This window comes from Impatiens glandulifera, chromosome 3, assembly GCF_907164915.1.
Source record: "Impatiens glandulifera chromosome 3, dImpGla2.1, whole genome shotgun sequence".
NCBI classification, from domain to species: Eukaryota; Viridiplantae; Streptophyta; class Magnoliopsida; order Ericales; family Balsaminaceae; genus Impatiens; species Impatiens glandulifera.
This window is the reverse complement of record NC_061864.1, coordinates 12,874,953-12,899,397: the sequence shown is the minus strand read 5'-3', so window position 1 is coordinate 12,899,397 and position 24,445 is coordinate 12,874,953. Positions and strand designations below refer to the sequence as shown.

The 24,445-nt window shown below is 28.3% G+C and overlaps 3 protein-coding genes across 3 annotated transcripts; all 3 read right to left on the bottom strand.

Moving 5' to 3' along the window:
- Positions 1-683: 683 nt before the first annotated feature.
- On the bottom strand, positions 684-1,877 carry LOC124931623 (transcription factor MYB13-like). The gene is made up of 3 exons (XM_047472135.1): positions 1,678-1,877; positions 1,455-1,584; positions 684-1,364 (listed from the first exon to the last, which is right to left on the bottom strand). Exons 1-3 carry the CDS (start codon positions 1,808-1,810, stop codon positions 704-706), a joined length of 924 nt encoding a protein of 307 aa, XP_047328091.1. The 5' UTR covers positions 1,811-1,877; the 3' UTR covers positions 684-703.
- A 12,367-nt stretch (positions 1,878-14,244) lies between these two features.
- Positions 14,245-14,973, bottom strand: LOC124929748 (ethylene-response factor C3-like). Its single transcript, XM_047470142.1, has one exon. It carries the CDS (start codon positions 14,947-14,949, stop codon positions 14,245-14,247), a length of 705 nt encoding a protein of 234 aa, XP_047326098.1. The 5' UTR covers positions 14,950-14,973.
- A 7,508-nt stretch (positions 14,974-22,481) lies between these two features.
- Positions 22,482-23,589, bottom strand: LOC124931414 (dehydrodolichyl diphosphate synthase CPT3-like). The gene has a single exon (XM_047471871.1). It carries the CDS (start codon positions 23,545-23,547, stop codon positions 22,741-22,743), a length of 807 nt encoding a protein of 268 aa, XP_047327827.1. The 5' UTR covers positions 23,548-23,589; the 3' UTR covers positions 22,482-22,740.
- Between the last annotated feature and the right edge of the window lie 856 nt (positions 23,590-24,445).

Sequence of the window (24,445 nt, the reverse complement as noted above, 5' to 3'; positions counted from 1 at the left end):
CCAATCTATCTTGCAATGACTTTGAATTTTTTTTTTAACTCAACTTTATTCCGTAACAATAGTCGTGACCATTTTAAATCAAAATATTTGATGACTACTCTTACCAAGTGAGTTACTTATTTGTATAATTAAAAAGTTAATTAATAATTTATCTTAACATTAATTTTGTACTTTTCGATACGAATCACCATATTGAGCTTTTAATCATGTAAGAACAAAGTGTTGAACGAGTAATCACTTCTAAAACTAAGTTAACAGAATGATTTTCAAAATATTTATAAAACTCAACGAAAATGCTGCATGTCTATGCGGGGAATATTGTAATGTCTCCTATATGGAAATGTCAATAAATTTGGATTACTTATAAATGTGAGGGTAATGAGTTATAGTTAACATTATTAATATCTTTCAAGATGGACTATGATGACCCATTTGTTTGGTTTTAATGTAACTATAGCCACTTTTTAAGGATTCTTACTAGATGATGGAGGTATAGAGTTGTAAAATCTTAAAATGTACAAATTTAACAAAACTAATGAAGATGCTCTAAAATTTTACAAGATGTAGACCGATCGAGTAGTTCTCTTGATGCATTGGGAATGGGAATTTCTAGCTATCTCTCTCATTAAGAAAGGATCATTTCCCCCTATTTTTCTCACTAGTTTAACATTCATGTTCTTGATAAAGAAAAACTTAATTAAACCTAAAGTTGAGGCAACTCCTGATCAGCTTTTGTGAAAACATTGTACCAAAACGCCATGTCATCATTAGTAAGACATAAGTCATACTCTTCTTGATTCATCTGATTCATGTTGTTCGCCGCCGCCTCCGGCCACATGTTACTCATCATCTCCAACTCGTCCTCCGGTAAGAAATTGGTTCCCACGGCTGATGGCGCCATATCCACGACGGAGGAGAACGAAATCTGCGGCGAACCCGTACTATCGCCGGAGTTGTTAGCCCAAAAATTACAGGGAAAATAGTCAGCAGCCGATAATTGGCAGCTGCTGGTACTAGTGGGTGATGAAGTCATGATGTCGGAGACAATAGAGTACTGTCGTGTCGGCGGCGAATCTAATTTATTGATGGAGATAACATCGGCGTTGTCCTGCGACGACAGTACCTCCGACCAGAAACTCTCGTCAGCCTCCGGGAGAATATTATTAGCGGTTTCATCTGTGGTGGTTGTGATGATATTGTAGTCTTCTTCTTCGCTGGTTGACGTTTGGGACACGGTTCTTGTCGTGTTCGAAGAATCTTTACTCGATGATGTCGAGGACACTCGCTTTTTTAAGTGAGTGTGCCACACGTTCTTTATTTCATTATCTGTTCTTCCTGGAAACTTAGCAGCAATAGCAGACCATCTGCAAAAAAAGGCAAAACCCATTAGAAAAACAAATAAAAAAATTTGATCTTGATCTTGATCTTGAATCTGAACAGTTAAATAATAATACCTATTTCCCATCTTATCATGGAGCTTGATGATCGCATCTTCTTCTTCTCTGCTAAAGTTACCCCTTTTAAGATCCGGGCGTAAGTAATTAATCCATCTCAATCTACAGCTCTTTCCACATCTCAACAAACCTATATATATGTTCAAAGTTGAATCTTTAAGAATCTAATTGAAGATCAATGGATGAGCAATTAATGAAACCGGTGGCCGGGAAATGAAATTACCGGCTAACTTGGGGAGGGCGCGCCAGTTGCTGTGGCCGTTGAGATTGATATAGTTAATTAGAATTTGATCTTCTTCAGATGTCCATGGCCCTTTTTTAAGACCCATTTTCTCACAACAGGGAGCTCTCACCATTGTTGATCTTAATTTAACAGCAGATTGAAGACAGAGGAAGTACTTAGTAGTACTGATCAGGCTTAAAGTGAAGGCAATGGGGGATTAGGACTCTCTTTATATATATATGTTGGGAAAGTCTGCCTGAGATTATATATATAAATATAAAATAATTAAAGGTTGTGATTGATGTGAGGGAGGGGAAGAATGGTCGCGGTTTCATATATATATATATATTTATATTACAGCATGCATTTCATAGATGTGGCAAGTTCTTGGAAGTTCAGTTTTTTTTTTTTTTTTTAAATGAGATACAGAGAGGGTTAGGGTTTGTTTGATTCAACCTATTTTGTTCCTACTATAACTTATTCTTTAATAATTTTGATAATATAAAAGATAATAATAAAGAAAAAAAAAATAGGAAAAAGAAAGTTAGGTCTATTTGATTCAACTTATCTGCTTAAAATTTATTTACTCAAATTATTATAGTTGCGGAAATATACTTGAATTGATAATGAAGAACGGTACAGGTCGTTCTGCATTGTTCATCGGATCATCTCTCAATCTTGGATCTTCCAGTTTTGTATCTGGACCTGGATCATAATGTCTGATGTTGGTGGAATTTAGTTTTTTCAACTCTTTATCGAAAGCTCTTGAGTGTTCTTGAAAATGAACAAATCTTCTATATTTATTCTGGTTAGTTTTAGATAATATGTAGATTATCTATATTAGTGGGGACTATTTTAATTTATCAACTTTTATTTTTACACAAATATATCTTCATAATTATTATAAATATTTAAATAAGTTTGTAATCTTTATATTTTAGCATATCACTCTAATTGGACTTTAATTGAACTTTAATCTTTATAATAGTAATTATTATATCGTTACTAAATAATATATGAACCCAATGTTGAAATTAATTATAGCAAAATTTTCATATTCGTTAATCCTTAGTAAAATGATATATTAAAGTATATATATATAAACAAATACATATTTAATTTAATTTAGCATTCAAATTTATTTGAACAATTAAAAAATAGTTAGATATAAAGTTTATTCAAATAATTGAATCAACCAAATCCTATATGAAAAATCTGCTTATATACCAACTTTAATTTTTATCTTTATTTAAAATTTGTATAATATAAGACATTTTTTTTAAGTTCATTTTGTTTAAATAATATCAAATTTTACTAAAATTAGTCATGTGGAATATGAATTATTGAATGTGTATGGTCGAATATTTAAAAATATATCAAATTAACCTAATATATGATATATGTAATCCGTTGAATATATGTTGTACGTAAATCTTGATAAAATATAATCGATTTAGTAGATGCTGATTTAAAATTATAAAAATAAATATTGTAACATGCACCTTATGTACAATAATAAGTTGAATCAAACAAGCACTTGGGTCTTACACTTATAAAATTATAAGCAAAATGGCGTGCTTGATTAGTCAAACACCACGTGGGTCTTATAGTATATACTATAGTGCTAGCTACTTTATATCCATATATTTGTGTAGATATTGATGTTGTCGACTCTTATTTGTTTTTGCTTTATAATTATTTATATTTATTGACAATTGTTACAAGCTGGGAAAATGACAAAATCGACCGTGGAGTAAAGTCATAAAACAACATCGATTATTTTCTAAAATAACAAATTAATTATGTGCCTGGATTTAGATATCATTTAACTAAATTCTCTATTTTCTAAACACAAAGAACTTAATTAGTATCTTCATCAAATATTCATCATCACCAAGAGGATAAATTAACTTAACAAACTTTTGGTATGATTTGTTGGGCTGAGGAAGGGTTGAATAGTATTGGGGCTGTATGATTTTATTTTATTTTAAATAATAACAAATTTTTAATTTAATTATATTGTTCATAAATTTAATATATAATAAAGGTGAAAGATTCAAATATAACCACTGGATAATCAGAAAAATGTCAATAATCATTTGTTTGTCACAATCCACAATCCACGTTCGTTGTACTGCAAGAAATTAATGTCTAGAAAAAACGGCCACTAACTTGGACATCATTAAATTGATATCCAAGATTTCAAATGATCCTAAGGAAATAAATTAAATATGTAATAATATCTCACATGTACATTCCAACAATTGACAAATCTAACTCAAAAAATACAATTGCTCGAAACTTGTCCTTTTCATAATATTACCAAGAAAATTTCACCCAAAAAATGCTTCTTACGACCTAATAAACTCGAAAAATAATGACGAAATCAGAAAGACGACCGAAATAAACATTTAGAATAAAATGATGTTACTCCAAATAATATCAAAGTCTAAATCAAACATGATATGTGTCTAAATCAAGTTACCTTGGATCATATCAAGCATAAAATTGATCACAACAAATGATCACTAAAAACAAATCCAATAACTTTTTTCTGAAACAACTGATTATTTTCAACGAAAATCACACACCATTGAAGAGCTTTATTAATTGAACAACATTATCTTGATTGTCCGAATCTCCTTAATTTGTTGACAATGAATTTAACCTTCTTTGTTAATACACAAGATAACCCCTACAAAAAATGTTTCTTTTAGAAGTGTATCACTTACCCTCCTCCATGGTAATAATTGGTTCAATATCTCAATGGACCTAAGTAGTGGCTCCAATAGGAAGACCGAGATATGTTGAGGGCGTCTAACCCTTCACCCACCATGACATTAACCACTGATTTATCGATATAAAGTATGGTTCAAAAAATAAAAATATGACCGACTATAAAAGATAGTCATTTTTATCTGAAGTTAAAATTATTTATAAGAGCAAAACATAAAACCTATCAATTTTTTTTTTTTTAAAAAGAAGAGGTGGAAACATATTATTCAACCTCAAGCAATATTATGAAAGCTAAATTTGATCATTAATTTGGGAAAAAAAATCAAATTACATTTTGAGTATTTTGTTTTGCTAGCTTGTAATCAAAGTTATTCTTTGTCACGATCCAACTAAGGTTGCAAATGAATTAAGTCGTCGAGCGAGCTCGACTCGATTAAATAGTTATTAGTTCGACTCAAACTCGAGTTCGAACGAGTTTATAAATTTGAGTTTGAGATCGACTCGACTATTTACCTAAAAGATTTGTTTGACTTGAAAACTTGATATAAAATTTAATTTTAAATATTTGTGAAGAAAAAATATTTATTTTAAATTTTAGATTTTAATATTAAAATAAATATATTATTTATCGGCAGGCTCGAAAAAACTCGACAAATTATCGAGCAAGTATTATATGAGTTCAAATTCGATTCGAATATTAAACGAATCGGCTCGAGCTAAACTCGAATTAGGTTAAAATCAAACTCAAGTCGAGTTTTTACCAACAGTTTTACTCATTTACATCCTAATTTCGACTGTCACGATCCTTTCTAAATAAGTACGTTCTTAATTAAAATTAAACTAGGTATTTTATTAAGTAAAATCATTTCACTTAAACCATGGTAACAGTCAAACTCACATCATTTCAATCAAATACTCTCTTTTTTTATTGTATTTTAAGCTCAGTGAAAACATGTTATTCAACCACAAACAATTTTATGAAAATAAAATTTGATCAACTTAAATGAACCAAATTTCTTTTTTCAATAATTTAATTTGAATTTGAGAATCATTTATTGTGGACATGTAGCTTGTTTAATATTATAATGGCTTATAGGATGTTATAAGGTTTTTGAAAAAATTGTTTGATTTTTTAGTTTTTAATTAATTAAATTATTATAATATTTCTTTTACATTTTAAATTTATAAAAAAAATATATAAATGAAAATATTTTAATTGATAAAAGAAATAATTAAAAATAATATGAGATATATGACTCTTTTATATAAAAAAAAAAAACAATTATCAAAACGATTTAGATGCATGTTCTTCCATTTTATCTAATCCAACAATAATTAAACAATATCATTCCATCCATTTTATTTTATCAAAAAATAAATATATCTCCTTAAAATCATCATATGTGAACATTTTTAAATAAACTAAAATTTATTTAAATTACCATATTTTTAATTCTATCTATAAATGAATAGTTTTAACTATCCTTTTAGTTTAAAGGTTATTTAAGTCAATAAATTACTTTATGGGTTTTCACTATTTTTTCTTTAATTTTATTCATACATTTTAGTTGGTGCGTTCTTTGATCTATAACAGTGATTTGATAATTTTCTCATGACCATACTGTACGATTGGATTGGTCGATTTCATAATGAAAAGATAAGTGGGCCACTAAATATATTGATATTTCTTGAATTTTTAATTATATAAGAAATATATATATATATATATATATATATATATATATATTTAGAATATAACAAATCCCAAAAAAATAATATCTTTTTAATTATTCATTATACTCAGTTCCTAAAATATTTTATAAAATCTTCAACGATGGGTACTCTGTTTGAGTGTTTGACTAACGTTTTATTTTGTAGTATAGAAATTAGAAAATTTTAAGTTTGATCAGGCAAGGCCGTTTTGACGGGTAGACATAGACAGAAAATATAATAATTTTTATTTTGCAAACTATCTATTTATTATTAAAAAAAATTGAATTATCAAATTAAGGTATCTGTGGAGGGCAATTTGAATTTCTGACATTTTTATTAATACTAGACTATTTTTTTTTTAAGATTATATAAGACGGAGTTTTTGTCTTAACGATTTCAAACGTCAATTTAATATGTTATTTATAAATAAATAAATTATTTATAAAAAAAATTAATTAATTTCATACTTTTAGTGTTTATTATTGAATATTTAATTTGAAGTATTTTTTTTTATTTTATTGAGAAATTGTTGATTGGACTGGTATATTTTATTTATATTTTTGTTGTGGTGGGTTCACGGTTATTGGTTTTGTATTTTAATCATGTTATTTTGATATTTATTAAGAACAACTTTCTTGTTACTCTTTTTTTTCTAGTGATTTCTTGTCCCTCTTGTCATTTATTTGGTGGCTTAATTACATTTTATAAATAAAATAATTTTTTTATTAAAAAAATAGAAACAAAAACCACGTGTTTTTTAAAATGAGACTAATATATTAATACCAACTTGAACTAGCTATCTTTGTGACCACGTGAACAAATATAATATATATATATATATATATATATATATATATATATATATATATATATATATATATATATATATATATATTTTGTAATGTAAAGAAAATTAGTATCACATCCATATACATTTAGGATATTCTTTTATTTGGTTTTTCGAATTTTTATTTTTTTTAGTCAATTCGAAAATTGAACCGAATTTAAATTTGATATTCGATTTGAATTCAAACCGAATTTAATTTTCCTTTTTTTTATCGTCAAAGTTTGAATTCAAATTATTCTAATTCAAAACAAATCAAGACTTAAGAGTCTCGACATAAGACAAAGAAGAAACTCTAAAGATAGTGAGATTATATAAATCGAAGTTTTAAATGACAAATATAACAGAATTAGATTAATAGTCTCATTTTTTAGGTGGACGACTGATGATTTATGAAGCTTTTTTATATGAGAATAGAGATGAAAGAAAGAGGTGACGACCAGAGAATCATATTAAAAGAATAGAGACGAGGGAGAGGTAGCGGCTGGAGGATTATTTTAAGAAAATAAAGATAAGGGAGGCTAAATATATTATTTGATTAGTAGAGAGATTATTTGATTAAATTCAGAGAATATATATGATTTAATTTAATATTTTTTTGAGAAAATAAAATAAATATATTTATATATAATATATTATATTATATATTACATAGTGTATATTATATATTATTTTCGATTTTAAACCAAACTTGAAACAAATCCGAAAACCGTATTTGAATTCGAATTGGTTTGAAATTTGATTCGAAAACCGAAAATGAAAATCAAATCGAATTCGGTGAATTCGAATTCGGTCGAATATTCTGTTCAAACCAAATATTGAACCCTTTCGCTTTGTAGTCATATATCTTTTATTTTTTCTTAAATTAAATATATTTTTTGAATCACACTATCGAGAAAATAAATTATTTGTCTTAAATTAATCTAGCTATAACTTGTACCTATATAAATTAAGTGTCAAAATTACTGTATAAGAGATTAAATGTCTCAAATTTAATTCTTATAAAAAAAATATTATATTAATATAATAAACATGACTACATGCATGTGTTAATTCTAAAATTTTAAAAAATAACAAAATAACACAAAGATCGCATTAAATAAGAAATGTCATTGCAGTGCTAACACAAAAGTCGTAAAGAAACAACTCACTAAGAATGATGCAACTTACAATTTTAGGATATAGTCTACCAGCTAGGTAAAAAAAAAGTTATTGAATTTAAAAAAAAAAATATTAGTTGATTAGTTTGTCCCCTCAATTGTTTTAGTCCTCTCTTATATTTGTTATCACCATTAATTAATTAATTATTCATTTTATTTCATACTTATTCATTTTCTCATTTCATATAATTTTTTTTTTTATAAAAGATTCATTAAAATTAAAATAGAATTAATAATCTTCGGATAAAGGTTAAGGTTGTTATAATAATACAGAGATGATTGGCCTGATTGTTTCACTAAGAACATAACAAGAACATGGATGGAATTATATAGGTCCGTCCTAAAAAATAAATTACAATAAGAAGATGACATTATCTTTTATTTTTTTTAAAAAAAATTCAATATAATTTACTATTTAATTTGTTTATCTAATTATTAAAGAATAGTAAAATCTACTTTTATTTATTCGTTTTATCTAAATTATTTTCGTTATTTATTTAAACTCACCCTAAATTTTTTCAAAGGCACTCAACCCAGAATTATAAGCTTGTCCCTGACCAAGAAGGGGAACACTACACATGAATGTGGGTTGTGGAAAAAGATTATCAATAATGGGAGAAAATTTAAAGTTTGTTGGATGGATCCAAAAATCCGAGTTGGGTGGACTTGAAATTATTTTGGGATGAATTAAAAAAATAACGAGAAAATTTTGAATGAAATCAAAGTGGATAAAAATAAGTTTTGTCTTTTTTAGATAAAAAAAATAGTATACTAAATTAAAAAAAATTAAGAAATTATGAAGTAACGTCGTATTTGTAGTGTAAAAAAAAAAAAAAAAATTTTTCAAGATCGATGGTCCCTAATTAGATCTGCCCTTTGTTATGGGCAAGGGTAATTCTATTTGTTATTGCTTTATAACTGATACGAGAATAGTAGCATAACAACATAATTTACCAACTTATTAGTAGTAAGTGCAATCAAAGTAATGTTAGAGATATGTTGGTTCAAGATGATAATAATTATAATGCTAATATTAGATTTTGTCGTAGACTCAACAACGTGAAAAAAGAGATGTTGAATAAACTGAATGATCAAATCAAAGAAACAAGATTAAACCCTACCATTGATGATAAGATGAGGAAAAAAGTTGGATCAGTTTAGCGTGAGCAAATACTATGAATCATTAAACCAATTACAGGTGAATAACTACCCGTGAGATATGCTTTGGCACAATGATTCACCCTCTAAAATTTCTTTTTTCAGATGGTGCGCCCTCCATGGTGGTATCCTTACTGATAATAACTTCCAAATGTCACTTATGTAGAGAGACGTTTTTTTGGGGGAAAACGGTTAAAAGTATTTCATTAAAATCTCAAAAATGGGAGGGTTAAAAATCAAAGCTAGACAAACCCTAGCTATGATTAAGGATGACAATCAAAAGACCCTAAAAAAATTAATTGGTAACATTCATACATTCTAAAAAAATAGAGATTACAAACAAAAAAGACTACATTCAAACTTAATTATCCCAGCCTAGCATTTTCCCATGCCATCCGTTTTCATTGAGAGACCTTCTTCCATTTCCTCTTCTTTTTCCCGTTCCTCTAACGATGAAAGGAGGTTGTATTGAAGATGATGATGAGTATTGTTGTTTCTCATTTTGAATTCTCTCTTTGTACGAGCCCGTTTTGATTTGATAGAAAGAATTGTTTCTGGAATTTTAGGGCTTTTATCTTTGTTATCTTCAACTTGAATTTATGTGTTCTTGTCTTCATTATCTTCGGTTTCAGCTTCAGGCTCAGACTCCACATTGGTTTTGGAATCTTCTTTATCGACTTTAGAATTCTCTGTTTCAGCTTTGAAATTTTGGGTATCTTCCTCTTAAGTTTCCTCAACAACAACTCGAGGTTCATCTTTCATTTCTATTCTGATTCTTCGCATTATAGAAAATTTTCTTTTCATCTTCACCTTGATTCCCTTTACTTTCCTTCCTTTACTACTTTCCTTTTTCCCATAATCTTTCTTACTTTCCTCCTCTGTATTTTCCTCATTTTTGTCTTTTTTATCACTATCATTTTCTTCCACAATATATTCTTTCATTCTTAATTCTTCCGTTTCATTTTCCTGCTTTTTTATTTCCTGGGCTTTCATAATTTTTTGTTCTTTCTCAATTGCTTTTGCACATTTAATACTAACATGTTGGAAAGTATTGTAGAAAGCACACATATTTGGCCTCCATTCATATAAAATTTTCATTACTGTGGGTTTTCCCTTCCTATCAACAACTGTCATGTTCTTTGGTAGTGTACTTTGAGGATGCACTTCAATGTTTATTCTAGAAAAAGTAAGGTGATCCCCTCCATCAGTAATTGAGTCCATATATAATGGTTTCCCCAATAGACTAGCAAAGTGACTTAGAGCTTCTGCATTATACATGTGTGTTGGGATGTTCCTAAGTTTGAACCATATTTGGGTTGTTTCCTTTGACTTGTTTAGAAGGCTCAATTCCTCAGACCATCTCTCAAACTTCATGCAGTTGGATCCAATATAAGTATGCCCAAGTTTCAAAATATCATCCAAATTTGTTCCCTTTTTGAATTGTAGAAAATAGAGATCATAAATGTTTGCAGAAACCTTCTCCAGTCCTTTTTGCTCTCATTGTTTTATTAGTGATTCCTTAGTGTCTAGGAAAGATACACGGTTCTTTCCTATGTAGTTCCCAATAACTACATTTTCTCAATATTTGACGTATTTCTCCTCCACTTCAGTGGACAATTTAAATTCAAAAGGAGAGTTGAGAATCTCAACTTTTGTTTTAAAGTCACCCAAGTAGATTTGACCTTTGTATGCATGATCTTCTACTTTCTTTTTTGCATTCTTTTTTCAGACTTTATTTACCTTCTAATATCTTTTCGTATTCTTCCTTCTTTAGTAGGTTCCAATCTTGAAGATAATGTATATTCAATTGGACGGTTGTTTGCTGTATTTTCTCTTTATTGAGAACAATCTCTCATTTCTTTGCATGTATCAGTAGTTTTGTGATTTGATTTTTAAGTCCAAAGAGGTTTGCTCTTTCATTCTACCCAATCTTCCATATTCCTTCATTTTCTCCCTGTTTTTCTATTGCACTTTTTTTAGAATTTATATCAGTAATTAGTTCTTTACCTTTGCTACATTCCTGTTTTCAATGGATAATTTCTTCAGCAATCCTATCGATTTCCTTTTCAGCTACCTCCCTTACTCCTTCCATCACAAATTCTTTAACTTCCTTATTCTTATTACTTTTCTTTCTTCCCATTTTGTTAAATAGCAGAACACAACAACAAAATAGAGTAATAACAGAATATGGTACACTAAAAACCTTAACTACTATAGAACAGGCTAAACTAGAAACCCTATCCTTTCAACCAAGTTTTGCAAATGAATGAACAACCTAATTATTAGAGACGATACTAGTTCGTTCGTGCCGATTGTCCGCACGTTCTTTTTCAATAATGCTCTTTTCTTGCTCTTATTTTAAACTATTGTTGTAAGTTTCTGGACCATGGATATAATTTTTGTTTCCTCCGTTAATGTTTTTAACATTTCAACTAATGTTATGTAGAGAGGCGTTACGTTGAACCCATTTAGAGTTTATTGTAGAACATTCTCAGAGTTAATTGGGTTATACAAGAGACCATCAATGATTTTTAGTCTAAGTGGGTGGATCAATGCAAAACGTTGGGCTTGAAAAGAATTGAACGATTTGGCTTGAAAGAAGCATGAGTATCTTTGACAACAAAGTAAGTCAACAGAATTTAAAGCTTTTTTTTGACCGCTCTCGCGGAGATCAGGATGGACAACACCGTTGATTCTCCTGAATGAATCGTGGATCTTCTTGATGAAATTGGAAGAAAGTAAAGTTTTTGAAATTGTTCTTGTCCTCCCCCTTTTGTTTTTCGAAACATGTGTTTAATCAGTTTGTCCCAGATTTTAGGTTTTTGTTGTTTTGGTTTTGTTTCGGTTCACTAGATGACTTGTGCTTGTTTTTTTAGACATGAGAGCTGGCATGATCATGTTCCATGGGTGGTTTTGGTTTTTGACTTATCCCCTTTGAGGTTTTCGTTTTAGACGCCATCGACATTGATTGATTTGATTTTCCTAACGCCGAACGCCGAAGACCATTGTTATTCTTTATTCTTTTAATGAAATGAATTTATTAAAAAAAATAAACAGATAAAATGAATAATATTGTGACTGTGATAAATAATAATAATAATAATAATAAAAGGTATTGAATAAATTAAATATATAGATAGATGTCTGGCTGGCATGCAAGTATGTAGGCTTGTGCTGCCAAGCGTTTGATTGGCAAACCACCACACCAGCGTTGGACGCGTCAAGTTGAAATGCGACCGCGTTATTGTTTCTGAGCTCTGCTACGTTGTCGGCCCCCGTATAATTAAACTCAATTTTCAAAAATAAGAAAAAGGGAAAAAGAAGTTTTAAATGAACTTTCTAGAAATTAATTAATGCATGTATTTTCACCATCAATAATCATGCTAAATAATTTTTATTTATTCTTTTAAAAAACTGAATGTCAGAGGTGTTATGTTTTAATCATTTAGTTTTACAAATTATTCTATAAAAATGAGTTAATTAATAAATAAATTAATCAATTACTACAATATAATATAAATAAAATAAAGAGTTATTTACAATAAAAATGACAAATTTTGCAATATATTGCAATATGATAATTGGTATTGAGTGAATAATACTTAATTAAATCATCATTGTTAATTGATTGGAAAGTTTGGATAGAAATCTTAAAATATAATATAATTACAAATCTTTTAAGAATTTCATAATAAAATAGACCGGTTAAATATAATTTAATTACGAATATTCTACCAGTTTTGAACACATCCAACCATTCAACATTGTGCGACCCCAAAGAGATTAAACTGAGAATTTACAAATTAATTTACAATATTTTTTGTTGTAAGTAGTTTAAAGAGTTTTGAGATTTTTAAATAAATGTTTCATGGGCATATTATTTTATTGCTTTTTTGGGCCTCCTGAAACAAAATATGCAAACTCTTTTATAATAGAGTTTTGTGGGAACATTAAATAAATAAAAATGACAAAACTTGCTTTGAGTCATTTTTTAAAATTCAGCCGAACAAATTTTGATTATATTATAAAACAATCCAACAAAATAAACTTTGGTTACAAACAAAATTAATTAATTTTCCTTAAATAAACAACCCCAAGAGATTTAAGTTTTATTTTGACTAGAAAAGAAATATAACTAATAGAAAAATGGTCCAATCCTAAATATTTAAATACAACCACAAATAAAAACATCTCAAAACATAAAATGTAACATTATATAATTCAAAATAAGTCAAAGAGATCCAAACAATGTAATATATATAATTTATTAATGTTACAATTCCATATATAACATTTTGACCGAAAATGCTTCGTTATAATGATTTGAAAAGATATATAGTCGAATCATCAATTAAATAAATATGAAATACTAATAAATAAACTAAAAATGTAACCGTGTAGAAAAATGAGTCCAAGTGTAAATTGAGTCTTGTATGTTGTTAAAGGGTGAAATTGTACCATTAGATTCTTGAGAAGTTAAATTACATATTTGACATTATCTTTATTCCAAATTTAAACATCCATTAAAGTAGAAGGTATCTCTCATTTCTATCACAAAATGTTCAAATCAAAAGTTCAAATATTATTGTGTCTAGCCCTAATCATTTTGATTCTTTAAAGTCGGTTTTGAAATTTCTCCAAAACCTCGGAAGGTCGGAGATATTCACATTTTTTATCGTAAGTTTATACCTAATATTGATTTTTACCCATTTTCTCAATTCAAGAAGCAAAGATCGAAATAAGATATATTAAATTCTCAAAAAAACAGCATAAAAGTGAGATCGACTTGGATCGAAATATCTACATTTTTTAACAATGAGACATTTGAAGTTGGAATCAAGATCAATGACTATGCCTTGTTGATCACAAATGCTTGATACACTTAACAACAAATTGAAACCTAATTCAAAATTTCAAAAAACATGAAATTAATTAATAGTGACATGATATACATAACTAACAACAATTCCCAGATGAAGATGAAATGACCAAAAGCTCCTCCAAATATTCAACTCCCAAATCCTCAAGCACCAACACTTGACTCTCTTTTTTAATCTTCAATGGAATTCCCAAATTACCCCTTCTCTTTCTACTACACACCACTCCTTTCTCCTTCCTCTCCCTCATCGAATGCTTCTTCTTTAAAGCCATCACCGGCGAACACCCACCGGAAATTCCACAATCCAACCCCCTTAACGACTCCCGGACCTTCTCCACCGGAAAATTCAGCACCGCTGCCGACCCCCTCATCGACAGCGCCGCCTGATCATATGCCAAAGCTGCTTCTTCCGGGCTTTCAAACGTCCCTAGCCATACACGTATCCCATTCCTAGTCGAATCTCTAATCTCAGCCGCAAACTTCCCCCACGGCCTACGCCTTACTCCCCTGTAAGACTTCCCTATCTTCTGATTCTCCGGCAACTTCTCCGGCGACATCGAGGTGATGTCTTCGAACTTAGTTTCCAGCAATGAAAAACTTTCCAATGATTCAGAGGTCGCCGGGACCGGCGTCAATGCTGCCTCGGCGAGAACCCGTGTTAGGAGAATCTCGTCGGAGTCGTTGAAATTGAAGGGGAGAGAGTCGTGGTAAAAGAGGAGGTCTTGCCATGAGAAAATCTCCGGCGAGGAATTTATTGGGGTTTGGATGGAAATTGAATCCATAAATGGAAGTTTGTTTTAGATGTTTTTTTGTTATGCTCTGTTTTACTTTGTTTTAAAACAGAAAATTGTCATTCTGATATTTATATAGAACATTTCGATGGAACCCACAATCTTAACTAATTCCCACTTAAATAAAGATTTGTATTTCCGCTATTTGTCATTTCAATAGGACTAATAGAACCCTCTTTAAATCACTTTTCTTTTTCTCTATTTGTATGGACCAATGATTCTTATTCTTACATAAAAACTCAATTAATTTTATAAAATATTGTGCAATTTGGGATTTGATGCATATAAGACATATTACGTAGAACACATAAATTCATGAATTTGAGTTTTTACTATGAAACATTTAAAAAAAACATATTATATGAAATCCAACATGTTTATTTCTTTTTTAAAACTATAGGATAAAGCAACTTGTGTACTAAAATCAATCCTGATTCATCCCCCCATCCCCTGTCACTTTCTTGTTCCTTTATTTACGAGGATCATTTTATCTAGAAGACAATTGAACATGATCACTAGTACTATGATAACTATACAAATTATTTTTATGTTTTTTTGAAAATAAAGTTTGTATTATATTTAGTAAGGTAGAACAACATCTCATGTCTTTACATATTTTAATAAAATGTTATTAATGAGATTAGAATATGATATATTTAATCTTTAAGACAGAATTCTTTTATTTAAATTAACTTAGTGAATTATTTTAATAAATTATAGACTGATTTTTTTTTTGTCGCGAAGTAACATTATTATTCCTAGACAATGTTATAGACGAAAAAGAAAAAGAAAAAAATGCGTGAATTTAGAAAACCTTGCATTCTCTTTTACCAAGAAGTATAATATTTTAAAAAATTGGCGTGAGACATTCCTCATTCCCGTTGATATTCTAAGGGAGAATTGATTATGTTAGTAGTAGAATCAATAATTGAAGGTATATTGTTAGATGTATATTGACAAACCAAATCAAGTCACAAAAAACTAAAAAAAAAACATTACATTAAAAAAAACAAATTTGAAGGTCAAAACGATGAACGACGGGTGTTTGAGTTCTTAAGTTTATACTTTGTTGAGAATTTACTAAGAAATGAAGCACCCGAACAAACTTGTTAATAGTCATTCAAAATCAATTCACGCGGTCAACCTACAATACTTAGAATGAAAGTATTCAAACAAAGTAAAGAAGAACAATAGTTTAATAATAGTTTAGTCAAAAATGATATAAGTTCAACATTCAACCATGTAAATTTTTTTGTTTTGAAAAAACTCTCAAAGTCATTTCTAAACATGTACAAATTAATTTTATAAATTAATATTAGGTGTTCATAAATTCTACATGAGGTTTACAGCTACCTCATAACACTTTTTGTTTTTGTCTTATATTGATCTAAGACATTATTTCAACATTTTCATCATTTCATTATCAATATATTTATATTTTAAACTCGATCGGTCATAAGAGTCTTGCTTATATATGATATGAATTATTGTAAATGTTTTTATTATTAGACTTAAACAACACAAATAAACACAAAACAAGATACTGTAAATGTTTATAATGGAAAACAAAACCAATAAGAAGAAATCAATTTTCCAAATAAAAATAAACAAGTACATCTGGAGGCTCATCAAGAATCTCAACAATGACAAGATAGAGGAAACAGGGGAGACTTTAAGTAAATCTGTGTTTTTTTACTTTGTTGTTTGATCAACAAGAGTGAACAATAAAGTATAGATCTCTCTAACAACTAGGGAATCAAACGAGTCACTTTGCATTTCTCGTAGATCTAAAATCATTCAATTATATTCACTCCAAATGACTAGCGGTAGTAAGAGGTGGTATCTCAGTCTCCCTGATGTCGTGAGTTCAAGCCCATGATTAGTCGCACTTCGAAAGAAGCGGAACTCAATGTTTTAAAAACAAAAAAAAAACTATTTCAAAAATATATTTAACTAAAATATCGACTTATACATTAGTAGTTAAATCAAATTAAGGAAGATAACTTATATTAACTCACGCAACTATTAAACATTAATATGTAAACCTTATAGCTTATAATAGACTTTCTATATTTATAATTACATGAGAAGAGAGGAAGAAGATAATGTCTCCCCGGAAATAACTAGAAATGGGCAAACTCATCCTTGTCTATTATTTTGTATTCAAATGTATAGGTAAAATTGAAACAAAACTTTATTAAAACACAAATAATATATTTTTTTCCACAAGTTGGTTAGAAAAAACATTGTGTTGCGTCATGAGGTCCCATGACATTTGGAGTACATGTCCAATACAATGTAAGTGGAGAACATATATAGTTAAATATATAGTTACTATTTTGCAATTAGTAAAGTGATTAATAAACAAATCATGTAATAAGCATCCAATCCAATTGATTTCTTCTCCACTTATATCATTTAATTAAACCACTTGATTTCAACCAAAACAGAGCAAGTTCAATGTATCTTTATTGAGTCATGCCGCCTTATAACTAAATAACTTAATTATCATCATTAATTTTTACATAATTAGGGAAGTAATTAAAACTTCTTTGAACATTCTAGTTCCATATGCCTATTTTGTTTGACAACCTTCTTCAATTTTTTTTATTAGAAGATGAAGTATCGATTATAATCATTTAATTAATGTGTTTAAAACCATTTCGAGATTATAAAAAAAACAAAAAACTTTGATTTGATTATGGTCATTTGGATCTTTAATCTAAATTATCAAAATATTTATCTAGTATTTATTTCTTATTTTTATTACTTATTTCATTTATTCAAAATTTTATAATTTTTTTTTTACAAAACCAAGTTCAAACAAGCTCTTATGGTGGGACCAACAAAATCTGGTATTAAAACTTGTGTCTTATCATTGTGTGACGAAACCTAGGTTGATGCAATGCATTTCCTGTATATTTTGAAATCATAAAATTATAATTTTTTTAATTATTTGAGTTGCCTTAAGAGAAAATATATTGTATTTTATTCTCACATTTTCACTTCATTTCTATTTTCTTTTTCATAGTTCCACTTTTGCACTCCCACTAACAAAATTAGTAATACAATTATAATATTTTAAATTAAGTTGAAGATTGTAAACGTTTTCTTTTTAGAATATGTTATAATATAATGTTTTTTTTATTATCTTGTTAGTAAAAATTATGGACTAGTTTGATTAATTAAGTTTATTTAAAGAACTTAAATCTGTTTGATAATATTCAATATTTTAATTTTTTTTAGTTTAATATGTTTGATACACTTAATTTTTATGATTTTTTTATCAGATTATTTATTTTATTCCATATGTTCATGTATGTTTGATTTTATTTATACACAATAATTTATTTGTTAAAATTATTGTAAAAATTTATTTGTAATTATAAATTGAATATCAACTATATATATTAATAACATTCTAATTTAAAAATATATATACTAACCATTCCAACAAAAAATAAATTTGATCACAATAAAAAGAATAGTCTATATGATAAAGACTGATTCATAAATAAAAAACACTCACAGGGCCAATCATTGGCTCCACAACTAATTCAATTGAGATTTTCATAGTTATTTAAATGTATTTTTTTTTCATAAACAATTTATTAAATTTAATTTGAGAAAATCTTAGTGAATAGATTAAAGTTAATTAAAAAAGTTATTTAAACAATAGTTTTTTATTACCATTATGATAAAAAAGATAGACGCAATCCCATTAGCACTTACATGTTTGATAACAAGATAGGATAAGAAGATTAATGAAGAATTATTTAATTAACTATATGTCATGTTGATATATAGGCTATATAGCATATAAACTAATTTTATAATAATTAAATCCATTTAAATAATATTTTTTTAGAATGCACATACATTTCAGCACGTGGGTGTTGACAAAGTACCAAAGGACGCCTGCTTTTTTTTTTAAGTTTTTTTTTTCTCAGAAAAGACTCATGCCTTAAGTCTTGTTTGTTTGGTACCTCCCCCTCTTTCTCCATATATATTATCAGTCAAAGTCAGAAAGGACTCCTGTTGTTTGTTTGTATTGTTTGATTGCTTCACATAAATTTTAAATTATTTATTCATTTTTATTTATCACGATATCAATCAATTCAATTAACTAACTATATAATTCAATTCATACAAAATTAATTGTTATGTATGACTTAACTTACTACTTAAATGAGTAAGATTTTAAGTAAAAAACAAATAAATAATTTAAATATATATTTTTTTTTTGGTTAAACGTAAAAATCTTCATTTTTATTTGACGCATTTTAGTTTTAAATAAAACCAGAACATGTGACATTGTTCTCTTATAAATCATTATTTTAATTTAAATTGTCATAGCGGGGTTACAATGAAAATAAAATAAATAAATAAAAATATAAAAAAATAATAATTTAGTTTTCACTCGTCATTAAATTAAAAATTGAAATATTGTAATAGGTTTAAAATAAGAAAAATGACTGAGAAGAAATTGAAAGCAGTGAATGGAAAGTGAATAATATGGTGCGTATAGGCACGACAAAAAGTCGGGTTGTGGATTCGGACCCAATTTTGGCATGAATCTGACCGGTCCGACCCTTAGACCCAAGATTTAAAAGTTTAATTTTTTAAAGATTTTTTTAATTGATTTAATTTCTTTTATCTAATTCATAATTTAATATTTATTTAACTTCTAAAATATTATTTTTAACCGAAAAAATGGACTCAATAATACTCCTAAAAAGCAAACATATGAGTGACTCGAATTTGATAGGTACCACTCGATTCGGCATCCGGACCCATTTTATTATAAGCCCAAAATTATTATTTTTAGGTTATTTTATAATTTTTTTGTATCCAATTAATAATTTAATATATAAATTTACTTTTTAAAATATACTTTTTTATCCTTTTTAAAATTCATTTAAATGTATCATTTTATATTTAAAATAAGTAAAATTTTAAAATATATAATTTAGAATAAATTTTTGATAAAATAGGTATAAAAGTTATTTTAAAAATATTTAAAATACAGAGAGTTATGAGTAAAATATTAAAATTATATTACTTTTAAAAAGTAATAAAAAATAATTAAAAAATATGATTTCATTTAATAAAATATAAAAATTAAAGTATATCTTAATCCTTATATTTAGATTATTATTTATATAACTTATAAAAGAATTAAAATCAAACTAGTCATAATTTAAAATTAATTAATAGGTTTATTTTTCTCTCTCTTATATCCAAACCCTAAAGCCATTGATAACACTTTCGCCATAGATAAAAATCGGCAATTGATAGAGCACATGATTCGATTTATCGAAACTTTGAAATATCGGATATCCAAACTCTATCTCTCAGCTTTGAAATCTCAGATCGGGTCTCGGTTTGTGTCTCGGTTCTTCGATCGGGTACCCAGAACTAATCGGTTTCGATCCGAAATAACTCGGAACCAAACTACAAAATAAATACTCGAATCGATCGATTCAGTTCCTTCGGGTACCCGTTGGTTCCATTCTGTCATGCCTAGGTGCTTAGTCTAATTATTTTAAAAAATAAAATAATTTTTCTATCTTCTCACACTTTTATTTTTCAAACCAATAAGATAAAGGTACCCTCTTCCTAAGATAATAAATATACCAATCAAAATAATTAAAATTACATAAAATTCATCCAATAGTTGATGTAAGTTTTTAAAAATCTTTGTTAGGTTGGTCGACTGTTAAGCGTTATTATTTTTGTTGGTTATAAGTTGGTTGACTATTAAGCTTTATTCATTTTTATTGGTTATATGATCGGTTTAATAGATTTATCAAATTTAATCCTTAAAAAATTAACAAATATATATATATATATATAAATATTAATTGAGAAACATTCTTGTGGAAATAAAATTCTAATAAATCATGTAAATTTATTTTTAAATTATCTGTAAAATAATTATATAACTTTTAAAATAGTATATATTCAAATATTATTTAAATCAAAATAAGTTAAGAAATAAAAAAGACATAAAATATATAAAATAATGAATATTCAAGATTCAAACCTCTATACAAAAAAAAATAAATAAACTCATAATTATAAAAGATATCAAAATACATAAATATACTATCACTGTTTTTTATTATCAAAAACACCAATTACACCAGATAGGATCAGTAAAAAAATAAATTATAAATAGGTCAGAATTGAGTTAGGTAGATTTTTCGTTCATTCGGTTTGATTTTTTCGATTTTTCTTACCACCAAATTTGTTATCAATTTTTTTTATAACAAATTGGATCAAGAAATATTAATTTCAATTCTACCATAATAAACATTAAAATACCATATATTTTTAACAAAATTATAAAATTATAATTTTAGTAGAAACAATTTAAATTTTGATACAGCTCACTATGATTAAAATGAATTTTATTATATATATATATATATATATATATATATATATATATTTGACAGGATAATTTTCTAAATAAAAAAAATATCAGTTTTATCTATTAATTGTGTTTTAAATAATAAATTAATAAAATATATTTTTTTAAAAATAAATATTAAAAATATAATTTTAAATTTCATTAAAATTAAGATTAAAATTTAAATGTATAAGAGCATCCCCATCGGTAGGTACAAATCTGATGTGGACAAAATTTGTACCTGGGTACACTAATGGGGAGTTGGGTACAAATCAGGAGAGAGAAAATTGAGTAGCAAAGTTTTGCTACTGGGTACAAATGAGAAAAAGTCAAAAAAAGTGGTCCCCATCCCACTTTTTTATACAAAAAAAAATAAACATTTAAATTTTTTAAAAAATAAATCGTTTTATTTAATTTTTTATTTAACCAAATATGATTTAGTAGTCTATTTTTTTCAAGTATTATTGTGATGATAATTTCCTAAATTATTTTTAAAAATTATTGATTTTTTTTAATTTTTTAATATAATTTATAAATATTAGTTATATTAATTTAAACAAATTAATATAATAAAAAATAAAACAAGATTACTTGAATTATTGAATTAAAAAATATTGTATGAATTAGATGATGTGGATGGTGGGACCACAATTGTACTTGAGATGGTTGGGGAATAGAGGTATAAATTGAGAGGTATAATTTATTTGTGATGTGGCTGCTGATGTGGCACATATTTGTACCTATGTATGGGTACAAGGATGGGGATGCTCTAAGAAACCTAGGAATTATAATTACATCCCCAAACTCTAAAAACTCCAAGTTGTTATATAAGTCTAAACTTTCCGCTTATTAAAGTTCCAAGTTTGTTAATTCGTCTGAAAAACACACAGAATAGCCAAAGAACAATCCAAATCTAGGCCACCATGATCCTTCCTTGTTCATTATTTTGTCTATTTTTATTTTTATTGGCAATTATTTAACTTAAAAAAGAGAGTAAAAATCAAACTACCATTTTATTAAATTTGTTATAGTTCGGTCACGCTATGAAACCATATCATCCACATAAAAAAAGCAAAAGTAGACAAACAATTACAACTTAGAACTAGTCAAACATTTAGGAATTCTCAATTGATTTTGGGAATTGTTTGTCAATATCAATCATATACAATTGAACACACATATTCAATTTTCATCTACCATGAATGTTAAAAATAATAATAATATATCAAGAACAAACGGTGTACCTGTTTCAGCTGAAACCAAAGGCTTATGATTCTTTCTGTTGTTGTTTTCGATCAAGAACCCTAATTTCCTTCTGCCTGTAAAACCTGCCCTTATTAACTTATTCCAACGTGTTTAATTATCACCTAATTCTTCTTTCTTTCCAACTGCAAATACTTGAAATTCCTCTGGAAGTTCAAGATACCACAAAATAGATGACGGAAACCGATCTCCGGCCAGAGAATAGAAGGCGAATATAAATACGAATGTGAACTCTGCCACAGAAGAAAATTACTCAGCCGAGTTTCGCCCGAGGTACGTATAATGATATCTGGATCTGGCGCTGCCACCGCCATGTACATATGCCTCTCAACATCTGTTAACTTAATTTCTCCATTCATCTGATTTTCCTCACAAGCTTCTTGTACAGCATGAACAATCTCATCCGTAGAAGTATAAGCCAAACAAATCGACAGAACTGCTCTCGAGTTTCCAGCTGTTGCTGCCATGGCTCTTTCAGCAGCCAGCATTACAGGCTTAGGGAGTAGGTTTAAGTTTCCGACAAAGAAAACCCTAACACCATAACGGTTCACTACGCTTTCTTCCTCGATTAACCCTTCAATCTTTTCCTGCATCAGTTTCATCACATGTTGGACTTCTTCTGGACGTCTCTTGAAATTGTCTATGCTAAATGCGTATATAGTCACGTACTTGAGACCGAGCTCATAACAGTACTGGAGCATAGACATTAAGGCGAAGAAACCGACCTTGTGACCTGAACCTTCTTCCAAATTGTGCTTTTTTGCATATCTTCTATTCCCATCCATTATGAATGCAATGTGATTTGGAAGAGGCCCGACGGAGAGTATATGGAATACACATTTTCTTGCAAGAGCACTTATGGTGCGACCAATATGGATCAATGGACTGCTTGTATTATTAGCTTTGTCCATATTGAACGATTAACAGATGCTGCTAATTAATTAATAATTATCTGTCAATGAAGAACAAAATAAGAACAATCAAAGATCTGTATGTTTACCAAGAAGAAGACAAAGCATATCAACAGAATGAAAATGAAACTATCAACAGAAAGAGGCTGAAAGCGGCAGACAAGTACATGTAAACATATCGAATGAGATCTATATATAATCAAATAGAAAACAGATATAACCGATACTCGCTCATTAATTTGGATCTTACTAATAAATTCACTATTCTAATTTCTAAATATGCAAGACAAGAAGACCTATCATTGATCAGACTTTTGATCTATGCTAGGTTGGTGAAGAAATTCTCAGATTAGCTTCGAATACAAATGGAAATAGAAGAGATCAGAAATTAAACTAAGAATAAGCCAAACATTCATAACAGATTTGTAGTGAAAACCTATAAAAGACGGCCGCCGGTTCCGCTGTTTGATTGATTGGACTGTGGCCGCGCTTGCGGCCGATCATTGCATTGCAAGAAGGATTGAGTAACGGCGGAAACTGATCGCGGAATCAATCAATCAAAGAGGCGACTGATTTTCTCTGATTCGGTTGTGGTTGTTCTTCTTCTGGTTGGTAAGGGCGATGTGGATCATGGCGGCTGTGGTGCCAATGATGAGGAAGAAGACGATGGATATACTGAAGGAGAGACAGAGAGAGAGAGAGAGAGAGAGAGAGAGAGAGAGAGAAGAAAAGGAGAAGAAACAGAGAAGTGGGTGAGAAAGAGAGAGGGAAAGACCTACTGGAATCCGTGATTTGCGACCCGAATAATCACCCAAGATCCGTCATCCGCCCTTTGAACTCGGAATCTTTATTTAGATCCGAATTTTCATTTTAAATATTTTTCAATTCTTTAAAATTA